The sequence below is a fragment of the Saccopteryx bilineata genome, chromosome 2 (assembly GCF_036850765.1).
Source record: "Saccopteryx bilineata isolate mSacBil1 chromosome 2, mSacBil1_pri_phased_curated, whole genome shotgun sequence".
NCBI classification, from domain to species: domain Eukaryota; kingdom Metazoa; phylum Chordata; class Mammalia; order Chiroptera; family Emballonuridae; genus Saccopteryx; species Saccopteryx bilineata.
This window is the reverse complement of record NC_089491.1, coordinates 130235851-130256523: the sequence shown is the minus strand read 5'-3', so window position 1 is coordinate 130256523 and position 20673 is coordinate 130235851. Positions and strand designations below refer to the sequence as shown.

The window sequence follows — 20673 nt, the reverse complement described above, 5'->3', positions numbered from 1 at the left end:
TGGTTTAATTTAAAAATATGATAGATAACCATGGTTCTTATCTAGTTATGCTTGTTGATGTGCCAAAAAAAGGTACCATTTGGTCAACCATTAAGCAGATATTATACTTGCTTTTCTATAATATAAGCTGACACATCCTAACAAACCTGTTTTTCCCCCATCTCTGTGTCTGTGGAAGTCTTTAACACTTTAAAGTGTTACTTAGCATACACAACAAAAACACTAATAACAGTAACAGTATTTCGTTAAAGAATATGCCAGAATTCATTTATGTATTATATTTGGGTTGTTTCCATTTTAGATTATTACATAAAAGTTACTGTACACAAGTATCTTTTTATGGAATACATTTCCTTGAATCTAGGAGGGGAATAAATAGTTCATATGGTCAGTGCATATTTAACTTTTTAAGGAACTGTTACACTGTTTTTACAAAAAGAGTTTGGACATTTTATATTCTCACCAGCTGTGGTTGAAAATTCTAGTTCCTTCACATCTTCCTCTGGGTTTGAAATGGCTAGTCCTTGGCTATTCAAATTGTTATGTAGGAGTATTCATTGTGGTTTTAATTTGTATTTCCCTAATGATTAATGACATTGAGGTTTTTATTATTACTTATTTTTCACTTGCATATTCCCTTTATTAACCTTTTATCCATTTTTATTGTTTTAAGTATTCTTGGTATTGAATTGTGATGGTTCTTCCTATATTCTTGGTTTAAGTCCTATATTTGATATGTTTTGCAAAAACTTTCTTTTTATTTTATTTTATTTTATTTTTTGTATTTTTCTGAAGAGGGAAGCCAGGAGGCAGAGAGACGGGCCCTTGTATATGCCTGACTGGGATCCACCTGGCATGCCCACTAGGGGGTGATGTTCTGCCTATCTGGGGCATTGCTCTGTTGCAACCAGAGCCATTCTAGAGCCTGATGTGGAAGCCACAGAGCTATTCTCAGTGCCCAGGCCAACTTTGCTCCAATGGAGTCTTGGCTGTGTGAGGGGAAGAGAGAGACACAGAGAGAAGGAGATAAGCGCTTTGCCTGTGTGCCCTGACAGGGAATCGAACCTGAGACTTCCACATGCCGGGCCAACACTGTACCACTGAGCCAACCAGCCAGTATCTCTAGCTTATCTTTTCATTCTCTTACTAGTGTTTTGAATAGTTGTAATTTTTAATTTTAATGCAATACAACTTGACAATTTGTATTTTTATGGACCATGCTTTTTGGTGTGGTAGGTAAAAATTTTTGGCTATAGTTAAGGTCACAAAGCTTTCATCCATGTTTTCTTTTACAAGTTTTATATTTAGGTTTTATATATAGGACTAAGATCTGATTTTAGTTATTTTGTGGGCTGTATTTTGTGTTGATTCAAGTTTACTTTTGTAATTTGAAATGTCATATGGATTACATATTGTTTCAACATTTTTTGAAAAATCTCTTTTCCACTGTATTGCCTTTGTGCATCTATGAAAAATCAGTGGTCAACCATATGTGGGTTTACTTCTGGACTCCTTGTTCTGTTCCACTGATCTATTTGTCTAAATTTATGTCAAGATCACGATGTTGTGATTATTCTAGCTGTCATAATTCTTGAAAACAACGGTGTCAGTTCTTAAAATTTGTTCTTTTTCTTAGTTATTTTGGCTATTCTAAGTTCTTTGCCTTTCCATATGAATTTTAGAATCTCAGTTTGTCAGTTTTTTAAAAGATTTTTATTAACTGATTTGAGAGGGAGAGAGAGAAGTTGGGGAGGAGTGAGAAGCAGTTGCTTCTGTGTGCTTTGATCAGGCAAGCTCCAGGTCTTGAACCAGTGACCTCAGCATTCCAGGTTCATGTTTTATCCACTGTGCCACCACAGGTCAGGCCAGGTTTGTCAATTTTTACTATAAATGCCTGCCAGGGTATTTATTGGGATTGCACTGAATCTATAGATCGATTTAGTGAAAAGTTACATCTTAACAATATTGAGTCTTTTATTCTAATAACAAGATATGTCTCTATTTATTTGTGTATATGTTAATTTCTCTCATGATTATTATGCAATTTGCAGTGTATAGATCCTTTATAGCTTCTGCCAAATTTATCCCTAGATAATTGATGCTATTATAAATGGTACTGTCATTTTATTTCAACTTATGATTGTTTATTGCTAGTATATAGGCATGAAATTGAGTTTTGTATCTTGATCTTATATCCTGAAAAATTTCTAAACTTACTTATAGTTCTAGAAGACTTTTCATAGAGTCCATTAGATTTTCTGTATAGAGCTACAAACCAACAGGCAGCAAAGTATGGCCCATAGGCCAGATCTTGCCTATGGTTTGTCTTTGTGTAATTTGTGAGTGAAGATTTTTTTTTTTTGACAGACAGAGAGAGACAGAGGAGGGACAGATAAGGACAGACAGACAAGAAGGGAAAGAGATGAGAAGCATCCTTTCTTAGTTGTTCATTGATTGTTTTCTCATATGTGCCTTGACCGGGGGGCTATAGAAGATTGAGTGACCCCTAGCTCAAGCCATAGACCTTGGGCTCAAGCTGGTGAGCCTTGTTCAAACCAGATGAGACTGCACGTAAGCCGGCAACCTTGGGGTTTCAAACCTGGGTCCTCCACGTTCCAGTCTGACACTCTATCCACTGCACCACCAACAGGTCAGGCAAGAATCATTTTTAAAAAAAAAATATTTTTAAGGGGTTATTTACAACAATACCAAAACACAAAGATGAATATGTAATAGATGCATGTGTTTTGCAAAGCCTAACATTTTTACCACCTGTACTTTACAGAAAAGGTACTGTCTGGTACTTTACAGAAAAATTTTTACTGTTAGGCATAACATTACATGCAGGTTTTATTAGGTTTAAGAAATTTCCTTCTATTTGTAGTTGACAGAGAACTTTTTATCAGGAATAAATGTCCTTTTCTCAGTGTAGGGAGATGATTATTTGATCTTTATTTCTAGGTTGACTGATATAGTTAATTACAGGGACTGATTTTAGAATGTTAAACCAGGCCTATGTTCTTGGAATAAATTCCATTTGGACAAAGCATATTACACTTATACTATATTACTGGATTCAATTGCTAACTTTTGTTTAGAATATTTGTACCTGTGTTTGTAAGAGATACTATAGTGCTCTATAGTTATCTTTCCATTTTATTTCTCCTTTGTAATTTGTGTCTTTTGAGGAATTTGTTCACTTCATCCAAGTTGCTTCTTGATTAACCCCATTACTATTTTTATTTCTTTTTCTTTTTCTTTCTCCACAGAGATAGAGAGTCAAAGAGAGGGATAAATAGGGACAGACAGACAGGAATGCAGAGAGATAAGAAGCATCAATCATCAGTTTTTTGTTGCAACACCGTAGTTGTTCATTGATTGCTTTCTCATATGTGCCTTGACTGCAGGTTTTCAGCAGACTGAGTAACCCCTTGCTTGAGCCAGTGACCTTGGGCTCAAGCTGATGAGCTTTGCTCAAGCCAGATGAGCCTGCACTCAAGCTGGCGACCTCAGGGTCTCGAACCTGGGTCCTCCGCATCCCAGTCTGACACTCTATCCACTGTGCCACCTCCTGGTCAGGCCCCATTACTATTTTTAATGGTCTTCTTTATCTCTGGCAACATTCTTTGCTCTGAAATTCATATGATCTGCTATTAATATAGACACTGCAGCTTTATTTTGACTAATGTTAGAATAGTGTTTTCATCCTTTTACTTCTAATGTAGTTGTGTCTTTAAAGTATGATTTTTGTAGGCAGCATATAATTGGTTCTTGATTTTTTAAATCCAATTTCAATATCTATGCCCATTGAGTCTGTTGTTTCTGGTGGTGGTTGGGTGGATGGTGATGCTTTAACATGGTCTGAAGTTGTTCATTGTATGCTCTGGCTCTGGGGCCTCCTAGGAGGTACAGGTGAAGATCAGCCACTACCTGTGTGCTGCCTGGGGCCACTTGGCATGAGTTACAGAGTGATCTTCAGATGGATGCTACTTGTGCTGAGCTTAGAGGTGCCCAAGTGAGGCCAAACTGTATCCTAAGGCCAGCAGCTGCTAGTGCTGGGGATGGGACCACTTAGTAAGAGGTACGGGGCACACTGAGGCCAGATGCTACTTGTTTGAGAGATTTGGGGGAGATATGAAGCAATGGCCAAGATAGGCTATTTATATTAAAAAGCCACTGGAAACAGCTTGGTAGGCCTGAAAGTTGGGTGGGGCAGGGTCTCACCAGAGCAGGGCAAGCAGTGTGAGCCAAGTTCATGGCGTCTCCGATATGGTATCTACCTGCCAGCTCTTTGTTGCCTTTCAAGCTGCTGCCCTAGTGCTGGGGCTCAGAGGGAGTGAGTGTAAGTTCCTGCATCGGCCCTTTGAGAGGAACTGCCTGGGACTCCAGCAGCCCTCTTGTCACTCTCACCCTCAATCTCCGCTGGTTTTGTACAGCCGGAAGTTATGGGGACTTCTCTTCCTGGCATTGGAACCCTGGGATGGGGGGCCTGGTGTGGGGCTGGAATTTCTGGCTCCTCAAGTGGGACCTTTGCAGCCAAGAAATCCCTCCCAATTTTTATCTGCCACACCTGAGTGTGGAACCAATCAGTTCTGTGTCTCTGCCTCTCCTATCAGTCTCTATATGGCTTCTTTATAAATTTTCTAGTTGTAGCATTTCCATTTAGCTTGATTTCAGACAGCTCTGAATGATAGTTGTTTCTAATTTTAGTTGTAATTTTAATGTGGTTGTGGGAGGAATCAAGTACCATGTTTACCTATGACCCCATTTTGCACAGAAGTCCCACTTTCTATTTTTATCTGTTTCTTTTAATTAGCTTATAGAGGGAGACTTTATTTATTAAATGTATACCTGTCTTTTTAATATAAAACTATTGTTGTAAATAAGTCTTAATATTTATTTCAATATAAAATATTTATTTTTATATTAAAATATATTTAATATGTATTTTATATGTATATATTTTATATTGCAATACATAAAACAGCAAAATAACTTACGCAGGTCCATAGTCACATACAAATATTGAAGTTTCACGTCCGCCAAGGTCAGGACAAATTTTAATTGCACAACCAACTTTATATGTATCAGCCCAAACTACCTATAAGGAAAGGAATTTTTAAATAAAATATGCAAAATAACTCTATGCTACAGTGCACTATGGGAATAGCTATAATCTTAGACATTTAAGATGAATGAATATACATAAATTCTTATTGGCTATTTTTTCTTAATTTCTATTATTTCACTTAAAACAATTTTTTAAAAGGTTGTTTTCATGAAAGCTACTTAACTAGTTTTATTTCACTCATAGTTCTCATAAGTCAAAAGAATATATATACTATATAGCCAAAAGTAATAATTTTTTTCTAGCTTATTTATGAAATATTTTTATTTTTTCCATGGGTACATAATACAGACACTATTAAAATCACACTGTAATTGAAAATGATTATTTACATTTTAATGCTTTTTCTCTGAAAAATTTTACTAATTTATGATCACATTTAAAATTTTGTGGTCTTAACCACATTCTTACCTCTGTGAAATCACAAGAGACATAAGGATAGAGACTAAGAACATACTGAGTTTATTGCAAAAAATATGCCTGCCATATTGGTGCTGAATATTTTTGTTTCACTGTGAAGAACAGTAGTTACTCAAAACAATAAGATTTCTATGGAAAACTAGCCATGGCAGGTGTGTGGGGAAGATAAGAAGTAAAAAGGTTAGTACTTTGTGACAATGATGAAATGAAAATTTACTCTATTTCTCAAACTAACGAAGGGAAAATACTTTTTTACTCCATTTGAAAAACAAAATAACCAAGGAAAATTGATATAGATTTTGATAATACAAATGAATTTTCTGAACCCATTTATTTTATAATTCAGTTAACAACATGCATTGACATATTTTATATATTGACGTATTAGTCACTCTTTCCCAAGGCCTAGGATGAGCTGTAATCAACACTTTTGTTCTGAGCAGCAACAAAGTGCAATAAAAGCACACCGAACCGAAAAGAGTGGATTTTGCTTCAAGTCATATATATGTGTGGCTCTGGAGAGTGACACATCAATTCTGAACTAGTTTTTCATTTAATAAAATGAGATTAAGCTAAATCCTTAAATGACCCATTCCTTTGAATGTTTCTGGAAGTTAAACTATACAAATACACGTATCTATTTTTTCAAGAAATTCATGTTTAATGTTTTCATTAGTGAATAACTAAATTCATGAATTTTTATTTTAATATATCTAAACTGTGATTCTTTTTTTGCTTTTAGAATGGTAAAATTAAGTATTGACTATGTGTAGGTTTAAAATGTTTTGTTTTCATCAAAGGAACTAGATGTGACATTAATATAAACATTGGTTGTAAGTTACTTATGAATATCTTTAGATGGTAATTGTAAGAAATTTATAGCTTATTTTCTTTAGAACACTAAGGAAAATTAGACCGTTGAACCGATAAGAAAAATATACTTATTTCTAATTATGTAAACATATGTGTCAATTCACCAATGAGGAGTGAGCTCCCAGTTTAGCTGCAGTAATGCTAAGGGACAAAGGATATTTAAAAACATGTTATTTTTACCTTACAGTAAAAGAGGAGACAAAAGATTATATAAAGGCTGTGACTCAGCCTTGATGCCGTATTAGAAATATTGTATTCTGCTTGTTATTAGGACACCTGACATTTGATCCAATTTTCTCAATTTTTCTAGCAGTAGCCAAACCATAATCTTTGTATACATCTATTATGAGAAAGATTTCCAAATTTACAGCACCTGTTGTTGGACAAAGATTAAATACAACAAGAGCATAAAAATGCTAATTTCCTTGTTTAGTGTACCTCTGATAAAAGTGACATGATTTTAGATATTGTATGTTAATTCAATTTATACAGCACAGTAAGTTTGGAGAAGATAGCTCTTTCTTTTGCTTAAATGGGTCATCCTAGGAGTTCAGTGCCATGTCTACGGTTAGTTTGGCTAAAATTTCTCACCAAAAATTCTCACCTGAAACAACCAAAAGAATTGGAAAATTATAGGAAATAAAGTTTTTCATGATGCTGGACATATGACAACAAAGAATAATGCCCCCTGAAAGTTGGGGTGGGAGAAAGCTGTGAATTGTCTTAGCTTGTTGCTTTGAGAGTTCTAGGCCATGGCTGGTGGGATAGGGGTGGTGGGGAAACCAAGAAAAGCTTGTTGGATTCATATAGTTGAGAGACAAAGCTGAGAGTCTGAGGAGACCAAAGAGGCAGTATTTTAGGTAGTATACTACCTCAGTGGTGAGTATCTAATAGTGATGCCAGTATGGAGATCTGCAGGGGGTTCCTATCATCAATTCAGCAGAGTACTAATCAGAGCATGCATTTGAAGAAACAACCCTAGAACTGGGAAAAACCACCTATAAAACTACAGAAAAGAATACTGGGGCTTATACTGGGCCAAGATTAGGGCCTTTTCCATTAGCTGTACTGGCAAGTTTCATCATTTCTGGGCACTGGGTAGAGTATGCAGAAGACTTTTACCTTATTGGTAAGAGATAATTAGCCCAGGCTTAACATTGCTTTCGTTACATCTAAAATATTTTAAAAGCAGGAACCAAAAGAATTAAACAAATTCCAGGTAACTTATCTGTATCCCAGAGGAAAGTTCAAGAATATTTTAGGTATATAAATAAATCAAGCATGCAACAAGGCTAAATTTACAAATGTGGAAATATAATAAAACATACCCAATGTGATAAGAAGCAGAAATATTTGGCCCATAATGGAGAGGGAAAATCAATCTGTTGAAACTACCCCAGAACTAACATAGATGCTAGTATTAACAGAGAAAACATTAAAATAATTATTGTAACTATCTCATACGGTTAAAAAGCTAGATAGAAGATCAATATAGTTACTGATGATATAAAAAAGATAAAAGTAAACTTTTAGAGATGTAAACTTTAATATTTAAGATGAAAAATAAACTCTTTAATAGTAGATTATACATTAGAGAAGAAAAGATTAATGAATTAAAAGATAAAGCAATAAGACTATCTGAAATTAATCACAGAATGAAAAATAATTAAGAAAAACGAGAAGAGAGCGACAATCAACCACAGGAAAACTCAGATGGCCTTCTACATTGGTGATTGGACTCTGGGAAGAGAGAAGTGAGAGGTAGTGACAAAAATATTTAAAAAAAAATGTCAACATTTTTTAAAATTTGGTTTAAATTATAGACCAACAGTTCTAAGAAGCTCAGTAAACTGCAACACAAAATGTGAGGAAAACTTCTGTACATTCTGAAATTGCTTAAAACTTAGCATAAAACAAAAATATTCAAAGCCAAACAGAGAAAAAGGACATATTATGTACACAGGAATAAATGAAAGGTTGACAGTAGATATTTTATCAGAATTAATGCATTAAGATAATAGTGGAGTAACTTTTAGAGTTCAAAAATCAAAAGCTTCACAGAATTTTATGTCCAATAAAACTGTCTTCCAAATGAAGATGATTTTCCAGGATACACAAAAGAAACTTGGAAGAAAATGCTAAAAATCATATCTTGTGATTGAAATATGCATAAATAAGAACTAATCAATAAAATGTCAAATATTTACCTGTGTATAATGGCCACAAATTTTGGAACAATGTAGAGTACTATAATTATAATATTTAACTTCACTATACCAAAGACTAACTGCAGCTCTTGGTGTAAATATGCGTATTCCACCTTTCCAGATATTTTCTCCAACAAATTTATAAGTTGGATGACATCTATGTGGTCGTTTTATACAGCTGTTGTGGTCATATATGCACTTGTCTGCCCATGCTTTTGCAACCATCGCTAAACCTAAATCCCAACTCTGAAAGACAAAAAATAATTTAAATTGAATTGTGCATATTTGTTTGCATTAAAGTTATTCTAATGATTGTACTCAATTACATTTTGTTAAAATTTTTAATTTTAATATAGTTTGTCTTTGGCATTTATTATGTTTACTATTAGTCATGCTTCAGAAATACTCTCTAACCCACTTTCTAACCGTTCATTTTTGTATTTTTATACCCACCAGATGGCCTAGTAAAATAGAAACAGTCAACAAATATTTGAATGTGATTTAAATAAGTCAAAGTTCACAGTCTAGTAATTGAGAAGGTCATGCAAACATATCCTAAGTAAAGAATGAGTACCCATTTATAATTAAAAAGGGAAAATCTTCCCAACATACTAGAAATAGAATTTCCTTAGTTTGATTAAGAGTATTTATATATATACACATAATCCCACCCTACAGCAAGCATCAATACAAAATGGTGAGGCCCTGGCCAGTTGGCTCAGTGGTAAAGTGCTGGCTTGGCATGTAGATGGCCCGGGTTTGATTCCTGGTCAAGGCACATAGGAGAAGCAATTATCTCCTTCTCCATCCCACTCGTCTCTCTTCTCTCTCTCTCTGTCTGTTTCTATCTCTCTCTTCCCCTCTTGCAGCCATGGCTTAATTGGTTTGATCACATCAACCTGGGTACTGAGGATGGCTCTGCAGAGCCTTGTCTTTAGGTGCTAAAAATAGCTTGGTTGTGAGCATGGCCCCAGATGGGCAGAGCATCAGCCCCAGACAGAGGTTGCTGGGTGGATCCCCGTTGGGGCGCATACAGGAGTCTGTTTTACTATCTCCCCTCACCTCACTTGGAAAAAAAATACAAAATGGTGAAATATTAAAAGTTTTCACCCAAGATTGAGAATGAAACAAGATGTCACATTATTTCTACTTAAAATTGTATGAGAAGTGTGGTAGTATGAAATATGTGTGCTATGAATATATAAGACAAAAGATATACAATGTTTAATGATTGATTGGAATTTACTATTATTCAAAGATGACACCAATACATACTTAGAAAAGTCAAATGAGTGTACAAAGAAGTCTATAGGAACTTAGAGAAATTACCAAAGTTTCCAGATACCAGGAAAATATACAAAACTGTATTTCCACATATACTCTAGAAACAAATAGTATCAAAAATATGAAATACTTATAAATACAAAAAGCAGATGATATAAAAAAGAGCTCTTGCCTGACTGGTAGTGGCGCAGTGGATAGAGCATCAACCTGGGACACTGAGATTCCAGGTTCAAAACCCAGAGGTCACCAGTGAGCACAGGATCATCCATCCAACTTGAGTGCGAGCTCACCAGCCTGAACCTGGGGTTGCCAGCTTGAGCGTGGAATCATCGACATGATCATATGGTCGCTGCCTTGAGCAAGGGGTCACTGGCTCTGCCTGAGCCACCCCGTGCTTTTGCCAAGGGATCTATGAGAAGCAATCAGTGAGCAACTAAAGTGATGCAACTACAAGTTGATACTTCTCATCTCTCTTCCTTCCTGTCTCTCCCTCTCCCCTCACCAAAAAATATAAATAAATAAATCTCTAGACTGAAAAGTACAAAACATCACTAAGAGAAAATGTAAAATCTTAAATAAATGGAAAGATATATAATGTTCATGCACTGGAAGATTCAATATTGCAAAGAATATTTTTCTTACTACTTAATTTGCTTTTAATAAAAATCCAAGTAAAGTTTTTTTAATTGATTATAAAATTTATATGGTAATTCAAAGGACCAACAATAGCTAAAAAATGTTTAAAAAGTAAAGCAAAATGAGAAGACTTACTCTACCAGATATCAAGACATTATAAAGCTATGTAATAAGAATTATGGTATTAACACAAGGGCAGACAGCCCAATAGAACAGTGTGGAGTCCAGAAACAATTTTTGTCAGAAGGGACAATGTCTTAATGTAGCTATTATTGGCAAAATGATTTTTAAAAATATTTTCATTTTAAACTAATTGTAGATTTATAAGAGGTTACAAAAAATAGTAGACAGATCTTGTGTAAATGTCATGTAGTTTCTCTTTTTTTTTTTTTTTTTTTTAGCAATAGAGAGAGACAGAAAGAGGGACAGATAGGGACTGACAGACAAGAAGGAGAGAGATGAGAAGCATCAATTCTTTGTCATGGCACCTTAGTTGTTCATTGATTGCTTTCTCATATGTGCCCTGATGGGGGTGGGGGGTGGGGGGAGCTCCAGCTGGGCCCCTTGCTCAAGCCAGCAACTTTGGGCCTTAAGCCAGTGACCTTTGGGCTCAAGTCAGCAACCATGGGGTCATGTTTATGATCTCATGCTCAAGCCGGTGACCTCGCACTCCAGCCAGATGATCCTGCGCTCAAGCCAGTGGCCTCAGGGTTTTGAACTAGGGTCCTCTGCATCCCAGGCCTACACTCTAACAGCTCTACCACCTGGTCAGGCCCCAATTGGTTTTCATGTAAATGTAATACAGCATTAAAATGTCATTGGTACACTCAACAGACTATAAGATTTCAATAATATTACATGCATATATTTGAGTGTGGTTTTAATACATGTGTAAATTAAAATCTATGTAACTCTTCTATCACCACAATGATCCCCATGCTAACTTTTTTTTTTTTTTTTTTTTAAGCAAGAGAGAGAGAGAGACAGGGACAGACCGACAGGAAAAGAAAGAGATAAGAAACATCAACTCATAGCTTCAGCGCCTTAGTTGTTCATTGATTGCTTTCTCATATGTGCCTTGACTGGGGGTAGGGGGCTCCAGCTGAGCTAGTGACCATGATTTTATGTCTGTGATCCCATTCTTAAGCTGGTGACTCTGCACTCAAGCTGGTGAGCTTGCACTCAAGCCGGCAACCTTGGGCTTTCGAACTGGGGTCCTCAGCGTCCTAGGCTTAAGCTCTATCCACTGCATCACTGCCTGGTCAGGTTTCCCATGCTAACTCTTAAAAGTCATACTTATTCTGCCACCCTAGTCTTAACCCCTGGCACTCACTAATTTGTTCTTCATCTCTATAATTTTGTTACTTTATGAATTTTATATAAGTAGAATCCCACAATATGTAACTATTTTGGTACTGGCTTTTTGTTCATTCAGCATAATTCCCTTGAGACCCATCCACATTTTCATGTGTCATTAGTTTATTCCCCTTTATTGCTGAGGGAATGCAAGGGTATAGAAGTACTACTGTTTATTTAACATTCATCTATTGATGGGAATTTGGATGTTTACAAGTTTGGGCTAGTACAAATAAATTGCAGTGAACATGTGTGATCAGGTTTTTGTGCAGGATTTTCTTTTTGTAGGTAGGAAGAAATGGAAAAGGAAAAAGTGCCACAGAATGTGGTTGCTGGGTCTATGGTAAATGTACATTTAAGTTTTTTTTAGAACAAAGGTGTCAAACTATATTCTAGAATGATTGTACAGTTTTATATTCCTGCCAGCCAAGTATTACAAATATGGTTTCTCCACAGCCTTTCCAGTATTTGGTGTTGGTACTACCTTTTAATTTAGCTTTTTTAACTGGTATGTAGTTATATCACATTTTGTTGTTTTCTGTTATGGCTAAGGACAGTAAACCCATTTTCATGTGCTTATTTTTTATCTGTATATCCTGGTGATGAGATGCTCATTCAATCTTTTATTCAATTTATAATTGACTTTTTGTTTTACTGTTGAGTTTTTAGAATTCTTTATATATTCTAGATAGGGGTTCTTTCTGAGATAAGTAGTTTATAACTATATATTTGCCTAGTCTGTAGCTTGTCTTTTCATCTCTTAACAAGGTATTAAAGAACAAAAGTTTTTAATTTTGATGAGGTTCAATGTGCTTTTTCCTTTATAGCTTGTGGTTTTGGTGTCATGTCTAATTAAGGTTATTGACCTGTGGGTCCTAAGGCTTTTTCTCCACTTTTTCTTCTAAAAATTTTGTGGGTTTATGTTTTTTATTTAAATATGTGATTTTTTTTGTGTGTTACTTGTTGTTTAAGGATAAAGATTAAGTCAAAATTTACTTTTTTGTTTTTGTTTTTTGCTTATGGATGTCAAGTGTGTGTAGAATTGTTCATAGTATATACCTGCAGGGTCTTTAATGGTATCCCTGATTTATTCCTGATATTAGTAATTTGTGTCATTGTCTATTTTATTGGCCTTTTAAAATAATCAGCTTTTTATTCCATTTATTTTGTTCCAGCCTTTTTCTGTTTACAACTTCATTGATTTCTTCTCTTATTTATTATTTTCTTTCTTCTTCGTCTACTTTCCCTCTTTTTTTTTAAGGTAGAATTTAGATTATCCATTTAAGAGCTTTCCACTTTTCTAATGTAACTACTTAGTGCTTCACATTTGCCTCTCATCACTGCCTTACCTGCACTGTACATGTTTTAGTATGTTGTGTCATATGTGTGTGTGTATGTGTGTGTGTATATATATATATATGTATATATATAAAATTTAATTCTTCTTGAGACTTTCTCTCTGACAGATGTGTTTAATTTCAAAGTATTTAAAAGGTTTTTTGTTATTTTTCTTTAGATAACTTTTAATTGTGATCTGAGAACATACTTTCTATAATTTTAATTTTCTTAAATTAGTTGTGTTTTTATTTCTTAAATCAGAATATGGTCAATCTTAGATATTATTTCATAGGCACTTGATAAGATTATGTATTCTCTAATTGTTACGTGGAGTGTTCTATAAAAGTCAGATCCTAGTTGGTTGGTAATATTAAGTTCTTCTATATCATTGCTGATTTTCTGTCTGATTGTTGAGAGACGAGTGTTGAAATTTTGAAATGTGGTTGAAGATTTTTCTATTTCTTCTTTTTGATATATTAGCTTTCTTATATTTTAAAGGACTGTTGTATGGGGCATACAAAATGTTATTATAATTTCTTTTTGATGTATTTTACAAATTATTCTTTTAATACTTTTTATTTATTCGTTTTAGAAAGGAGAGAGAGAGGAAAATGAGAGAAATGAAGGGAGGAGCAGGAAGCATCAACTCCCATATATGCCTTGACCAGGCAAACCCAGGGTTTCGGGCCGGTGACCTCAGCGTTTCCAGGTCGACACTTTATCCTCTGCACCACCACAGGTCAGGCTTTTTGATGTATTTTAATTTATCATTATGCAATGCCATTCTGGGTCTTTAGTAATTTTCTTTATTCTGAATTCTATTTATCTGATATTAATAAAGCCACTCCGGCTTTATTTTGATTAATGTTTGCATGACATGTCTTTCTTCATTATTTTACTTTTAACATACCATGTTATTATATTTAAAGTGAGTTTTTAGGTTATAGTATTTTGTTGGCTAATGTTTATTTGTTTGTTTAACTTTTTGATAAGTTAGAGTATGAATCTACCATTTTATTTAATCTGTCTCTTTTATTCCTGTTTCACTTTACTGCCTTCCTGTGAGTTACTTGACCATTATTTAGAATTCCACTTTGATTCATCCATAGTATTTTTAGATATATATTTTTATATAGGTGTTTTAGTGCTGGCTATAAGTATTCATACTACTTGATATGTAACTAATCACAAACTACTAGTATCAGCATTTTACCAGTTTAAATAAAGTGTAGAAATATTGCAGGAGAACCCCTTATCTGTGGTTTTGCTTTCACTATTTCAGTTTCTTATGGTCAAATGCGGTCCAAAAGTATTAAATGAAAAATTCCAGAAATAAATAATTTGTAAGTTTTAAATTACATGGTGTCTGAATAGCTTCATGGAATCTTATGTCATCCCAACATGCAAATCATTTCTTTGTTCAGCATATCCTTACTGTGTATGCTACCTGCCCATAACTCAGTCACCATCTTGGTTATCAGACCTGCTGTTGCAGCATTGGAGTGCTTGTATTCAAGTAATTTACTTAATGGCCCCAAGTGCCAGTGTAGTCATGCTAGCAATTGACTATGCCAAAGAGATGTCATAAAATGCTCCCTTTAAGTTAAAAGAGATTGTGTGCTGAGATTGCTAAAACCTGTGAGAAGAATGAGTCTTCTATTTATGAAGTTATGAAGAAGGAATTATGACATTTTTGCTAATTTTTCTGCTGTATCTCAAATTGCAAAAATCATGGGCACACTATGTGATGAGTGCTTAGTTAGGGCATCACATTTTTGGGTGGAAGACATGAACAGAAAACTTGCGTGTGTGTGTGTCATGGTCAATACTATTCACAGATTCAAAACATAGAGTTTAGTATTATCCCTGGTTTTAGATGCCCCTGGAGGTCTTAAAATGTATCTCCCACAGATAAGGTGGGACCACTGTACTTCCATTTCCATTTAGATCCTTTTAACACTCATTCCACCAAAAATATAATTGTCTTAAATACATGTCTTAAAAAAATCTATGCTACCCAAAGGTATATCTAGATTTAATATAATATTATTAAAATACCAATGCCCTTTTTTCACAGAACTAAAAAAAATAATTCTAAAACTTATATGGAACCACAAAAGACCCAGAATAGCCACAGGTAATTTTGAGAAAGAATAATAAAATTGGAGGGTTGTGTTACCTGTTATCAAACTATACTACAAGGCTATAGTAGTCAAAAGAGCATGCCACGGGCATAAAAACAGACACATATATCAATGAAACAAAGTAGAGAGCCAATAAATAAACCCATGCATATGTGGTCAATTGATCTATGACAAAGGAGGCAATTTTACTGATTGCAAAATCAGTAAAATTTTACAGTCCAAAATTGGACTGATGAAACCAAAAGAATAAAAACAGACCACCTTCTTTAACCATATATAAGAATACATTCAAAATTGATGAAAGACTTAAATGTAAACTTTTTTTGTGAGAAAGAGAGAGAGAGAGAGAGAGAGAGAGAGAGAGAGAGAGACAGGAAGGCAGAGAGATGAGAAACATCAACTCATAATTGTGACACTTTCGTGGTTCATGGATAGCTTGTCATAGGTGCCTTGACCGGGGTATTCAGGCCAAGCCAGTGACCCCTTGCTCAAGCCAGTGAACTTTGGGCTCAAGCCAGCGACCATGAGATTACATTAATGAGCCTGCTCTCAAGCCAGCAACCTTGAAGTTTCAAACAAGGGACCTCAGTGTCCCAGGTCACTGCTCTATCCACTGTGGACAGGCTAAATGTAAAACCTGAAACCATAAAACTTAAAAAAGAAATTATGGGTAGTAAAGTCTCTAACATTTCTCTTACTAACAATTTTTTTCTGATATATTTCCTTGGATATGAAAAACAAAAGAAAAAAATAAACAAATGGAACCACATCGAACTAAAAAGTTTTTGCACAGCAAAGGGCACCATCAATAAAATAAAAAGATAACCTTTCCTACTGAATGGAAGAAGACATTCAACAATGATACTTCTGATAAGGGATTACTATAAAAAATTATAAAAATCCATACCACCTAACACCAAAAATAATCTAATTTAATAATTGGCAGAGGACCCGAATAGACACTTCTCCAAAGAGGAAATACAGCTAGTCAATAGACATATGAAAAGATACTCAACATCATTAATCATCAGAGAAATGCAAATTAAAACCACAATAAGCCTGAACAGGCGGTGGTGCAGTGGATAGAATGTTGGACTGGGATGCGGAGGATTCAGGTTTGAAACCCCGAGGTCACAGACTCAATCATGGGCTCACCTAGTTTGAGCATGGGCTCACCAGCTTGAGCATGGAATCATAGACATGATCCCATGGGTCGCTGGCTTGAAGCCCAAGGTCTCTGACTTGGGACCAAGGTTGCTGGCTTGAGCAAGGGGTCACTCACTCTGCTGTGGCACCCCGGGTCAAGGCACATATGAGAAAGCAATCAATGAACAACTAAGGTGCTGTGACAAAGAATTGATGCTTCTTATTTCTCTCCCTTCTTGTCTGTCTGTTCCTATCTGTCCTTCTCCCTGACTTTCTCTCTGTCTCTGTCAAAACAAAACAAAACAAAAAAACACCATAAGATACCACCTCACATCTGTCAGAATGGCTGTCATTAATAAACCTATAAACAAGTGTTGGTGAGGATGTGGAGAAAGGGAACCTTCAGGTATTGGTAGGAATGCAGACTGGCACAGCCACTATGAAAAACGGTATAGAGGTTCCTCAAAAAGTATAAAATACAACTACTTTATGACCCAGCATTTCCATTTCTGGGTATTTATCCAAAGAAATTAAAAACACTAATTAAAAAATATATGTGCACCCCCATCATAACTGCAGCATTATTTAGAATACCTAACCTGTGGAAGCAACCAAAATGTCCTTCAATGGACAACTGGATAAAGAAGAGGTTGTACATAAATACAATGTAATATTAGTTGGCCATTGAAAAGAATCAAGTTATACCATTTGCAGCTCATGAATGAACTTAGAGACTATCATACTAAATGAAATAAATCAGACAAAGACAAATACCATATGATTGCACTTATATATGAAATCTAAAGAACAACATAAATGAACAAACAAATCAGAGAAAATATATCTCAAATATATACATTTGTAAGAATCATGTCAATGTTATAATTTTTGCTTCAAATGTCAAACATGATTTGGAAAACATATGAGAATAGTTTATTATATTTACCCATATTTTTACTCTTTGCCTTTTTGTTTCTTCATTCCTGATGTTGCAGGAGTCCTTGTTTTATCATTATCTTACTGTTTGAAGATCTTTTCTTAGCTATTCTTTTAGAGTAAGTATGCTTATGACAAATTATCTTCATTCCTGAATATGAGTATGTCTTAACTTCACTTTCATTCCTGAAGTATAGTTTCTCTGGGTAGAATTCTTGGATGAATCTTTTTTTTTTTTTGAAACTGACATTGAAATTAAAATGGAAAATGTTTGCCACTTTCTTCTAGCACCCATTTGGATGAGAAATTTGATGACATGGAAATTGTTGTTCTCCTATTTAATTCATTGTTTCTCTACAGGTGCTTTTAAGATTTTTTTTCTTAAGTTTTATGAAGTTTGATTATGATGTATCTTGGCATGATTTTTTTTTATTTTTATTTTGTAGTGTGAGAGAGTCAGAGAGGGACACAGGGACAGAGAAAGAAGAGAGAGAGATGAGAAGCATCACTTGTAGTTGTGTCACCTTAGTTGTTCATTGATTGCTTTCTCATATGTGCCTTCACTGGGGGCTCCAGCTGAGGTAGTGACTCCTTGCTCAAACTAGTGATCTTGGGCCTAAGCCAGCAACCATGAGGTCATGTCTATGATGACATGCTCAAGCCAGTGACCCTGTGCTCACAAGCTGTTGAGCCTGCGCTCAAGCTGGAAACCTCAGGGTTTCAAACCTGGGTCCTTAGCATTTCAGGCTCTATCCACTGGTCAGGCATGAATTTCTGGTTTTCATTAAGATTTATTGTTCATATCTTTACCCAAAGTTTGGAAGTTTTCATTCACTATTTCTTAAAATATTTTTTCTGCCCATCTCCATCTTTCTCCATTACCTCTGGAACTCCAGTGACATGAATGTTAGATATTTTGTTATTATCTCATAGATCCTTGATGTTTGTTCACTTTTTCTTCAGCCCATTTTTCTGTTATTCAATTTAATAATTTCTATTTTTCTATTTTCAAGTTCACTTATTTTCCCCCCTTTGTCATATTTCTCTGTTGTTGAGCCCATCCATTGAGTTGTAAATTTTTATTAATTTTTTCAGTTGAAAAATTTTCATTTGAATTTTCTTTATAGCTTTCATTTCCTTGGTGAGACTTTCTATTTTTTTCATTTGTTTTTTTTTTTTTTTTTTTTTTACATGCGATTTCTTTTTTTTTTTTTTTTTTTTATAAATAAATTTTTATTTTAATGGGGTGACATCAATAAATCAGGGTACATACATTCAAAGAAAACATTTCCAGGTTATCTTGTTATTTAGTTCTGTTGCATACCCATCATCCGAAGAGAGATCGTCCTCTGCCACCCTCCATCCAGTTCTCTCTGTACCCCTCCCCCTTCCCTCTCCCTCCTTCCCTCCCCCCACCCCCCATAGCCAGCACACTCCTGTTCATGCCTCTTAGTCTCACTTTTATGTCCCACCAATGTAGGGAATCCTGCAGTTCCTGTTTTTTTCTGATTCACCCATTTCACCCCGCACAATGCTACCAAGACTCCACCATTCCGCTATAAGTGATCCGATGTCACCCTTTCTCCTAGCTGAATAATATACCATGGTGTATATGTGCCCCGTCTTCTTTATCCAGTCCTCTATTTTTTTTTACAGTGATTAACAGCCTTTAAGCAAACTCTTGGCCAATACAGCAAGAATCCATGAATGAGTAGTGTCCTTAACATGTTCCCCAAGTCCAAGTTGGCCCTATTACCATGCCAAATCCCCGAAAAATGCAACCCAACCACAGTTCAGTCTGTTAGGAGCCGCCACAGGGAGCAGGAGTCCAGGAAAGTTCCCCACAGGAAAAGTCCGCATGGCACTGGAATTGTTGTCACCATTCTATACTTTGCAGCTCATGTCCAAGTCCCAATGACCGCTGCTTCTAGCTGGTAATGATTCAGGCAGACTGGAAAAAACCATTTGCAGCATGCGTGGATATGGAGCTTCTGTTCTCCTCTGCCTGGAGAGTTGAGACCAGGTTGCTTTTCCCTGGAGCTCTGTGACTGTGGCCTGGTAAAGAGAACCTTGGGATACACTAAGCTGGGTGGCAAAGGTAAATTCATAATACAAGTTGGCATAAGGAGGAAAGAGAGCTCTAAATTAAGAGTAGGTCTCAGCCTGAAATATGAGTGGGGCATTGAGGTAGGAGGGATAAAGGAAACACTATATATTAAGCAAAGCAGCAGAAAATAGGACTATCAACACCCACAACAGAGATCTTTGAGGGAAGAATAAAAAACCTGACTATTCAGGCAAAACATAGTTAAGTGGCCCTTGTGCAAATGAGATCAGTTTACCTGCTTCTTGGAAGAAATACTCTAGGCTCGTCCACAGTGTCGTAGATGGGGCCGACAGCCCTGGGCACCTTCAGCCTTCAGTGACAAACCCCAGCTTTCTGGGCAAGGTTAGGTCATAGGTGGTTGGAGCAGGGCTGGAAGAGACTGAACCCTCCCTTAGAGGAGCGAGGGTGAAGCCCACCTTCCAGTGTCCCTGTTTCCTCACAGCAGAGGCGTGTAAGCCTGGCAGGCTTTAGCTCAATGACCTTCCTTTCCACTATTGAAGCAGGACCCAGATGGCATCCTATGAGACCCTTTTGGGTGTTGGAGCCTTTAAGGGTGTATCCTAAAAGCTGGTAGTTCCCCTGATCTCTATTGGGCTTTTTCTGCCTCTAGGTATCTTAAAAGCCATTCTCAGAAGATCTCGCTGAGGGGTTTGAGGATCCCCTTCCGCCTATATAAATCTTTTCCATATATCTGGAGCTATTTGGAAAAAAGACAAAACAGTGTTATTAGCTAGATCTAATAAAGAAGGTAGTAGTTTGCAGGCGAAAAAGATTTGGTGTCTCCTGTTCATCAGCATTCAAAAGAAATGTAAATTTTTTTTTTTTTTAAGTAAAAAGCATGATATGGTAGAACCGTCGGAGTCATTGGCCTGGTGTGCAGGATTCCCGGGTTCGATTCCCGGCCAGAGCACACAGGAGAAGCGCCCATCTACCTCTCCATTCCTCCCCCTCTCCTTCCGCCCGCAACCAAGGTTCCACTGGAGCAAATCCACCCTGGACCCTAAGGATGGCCCCATGGCCTCTGCCCCAGTCACCAGAATGGCTCCGGTTGCAACAGAGCAACATCCCAGATGGGCAGAGCATTCCCCCCGGTAGGCA

General features: G+C 36.1%; 1 protein-coding gene across 1 annotated transcript in view; it reads right to left on the bottom strand.

Annotated features, from left to right (window-relative positions):
• Nucleotides 1-4996: 4996 nt before the first annotated feature.
• The window catches only part of GLIPR1L1 (GLIPR1 like 1), a 31559-nt gene continuing 15882 nt past the window's right edge, over nucleotides 4997-20673 (bottom strand). Inside the window, exons 2-3 of the mRNA XM_066254383.1 lie at nucleotides 8629-8874; nucleotides 4997-5101 (exon numbers count right to left, since the gene is read on the bottom strand). Of these exons, the coding sequence (XP_066110480.1) occupies nucleotides 4997-5101; nucleotides 8629-8874 (351 nt within the window). The remainder of the gene's footprint in view (nucleotides 5102-8628; nucleotides 8875-20673) is intronic.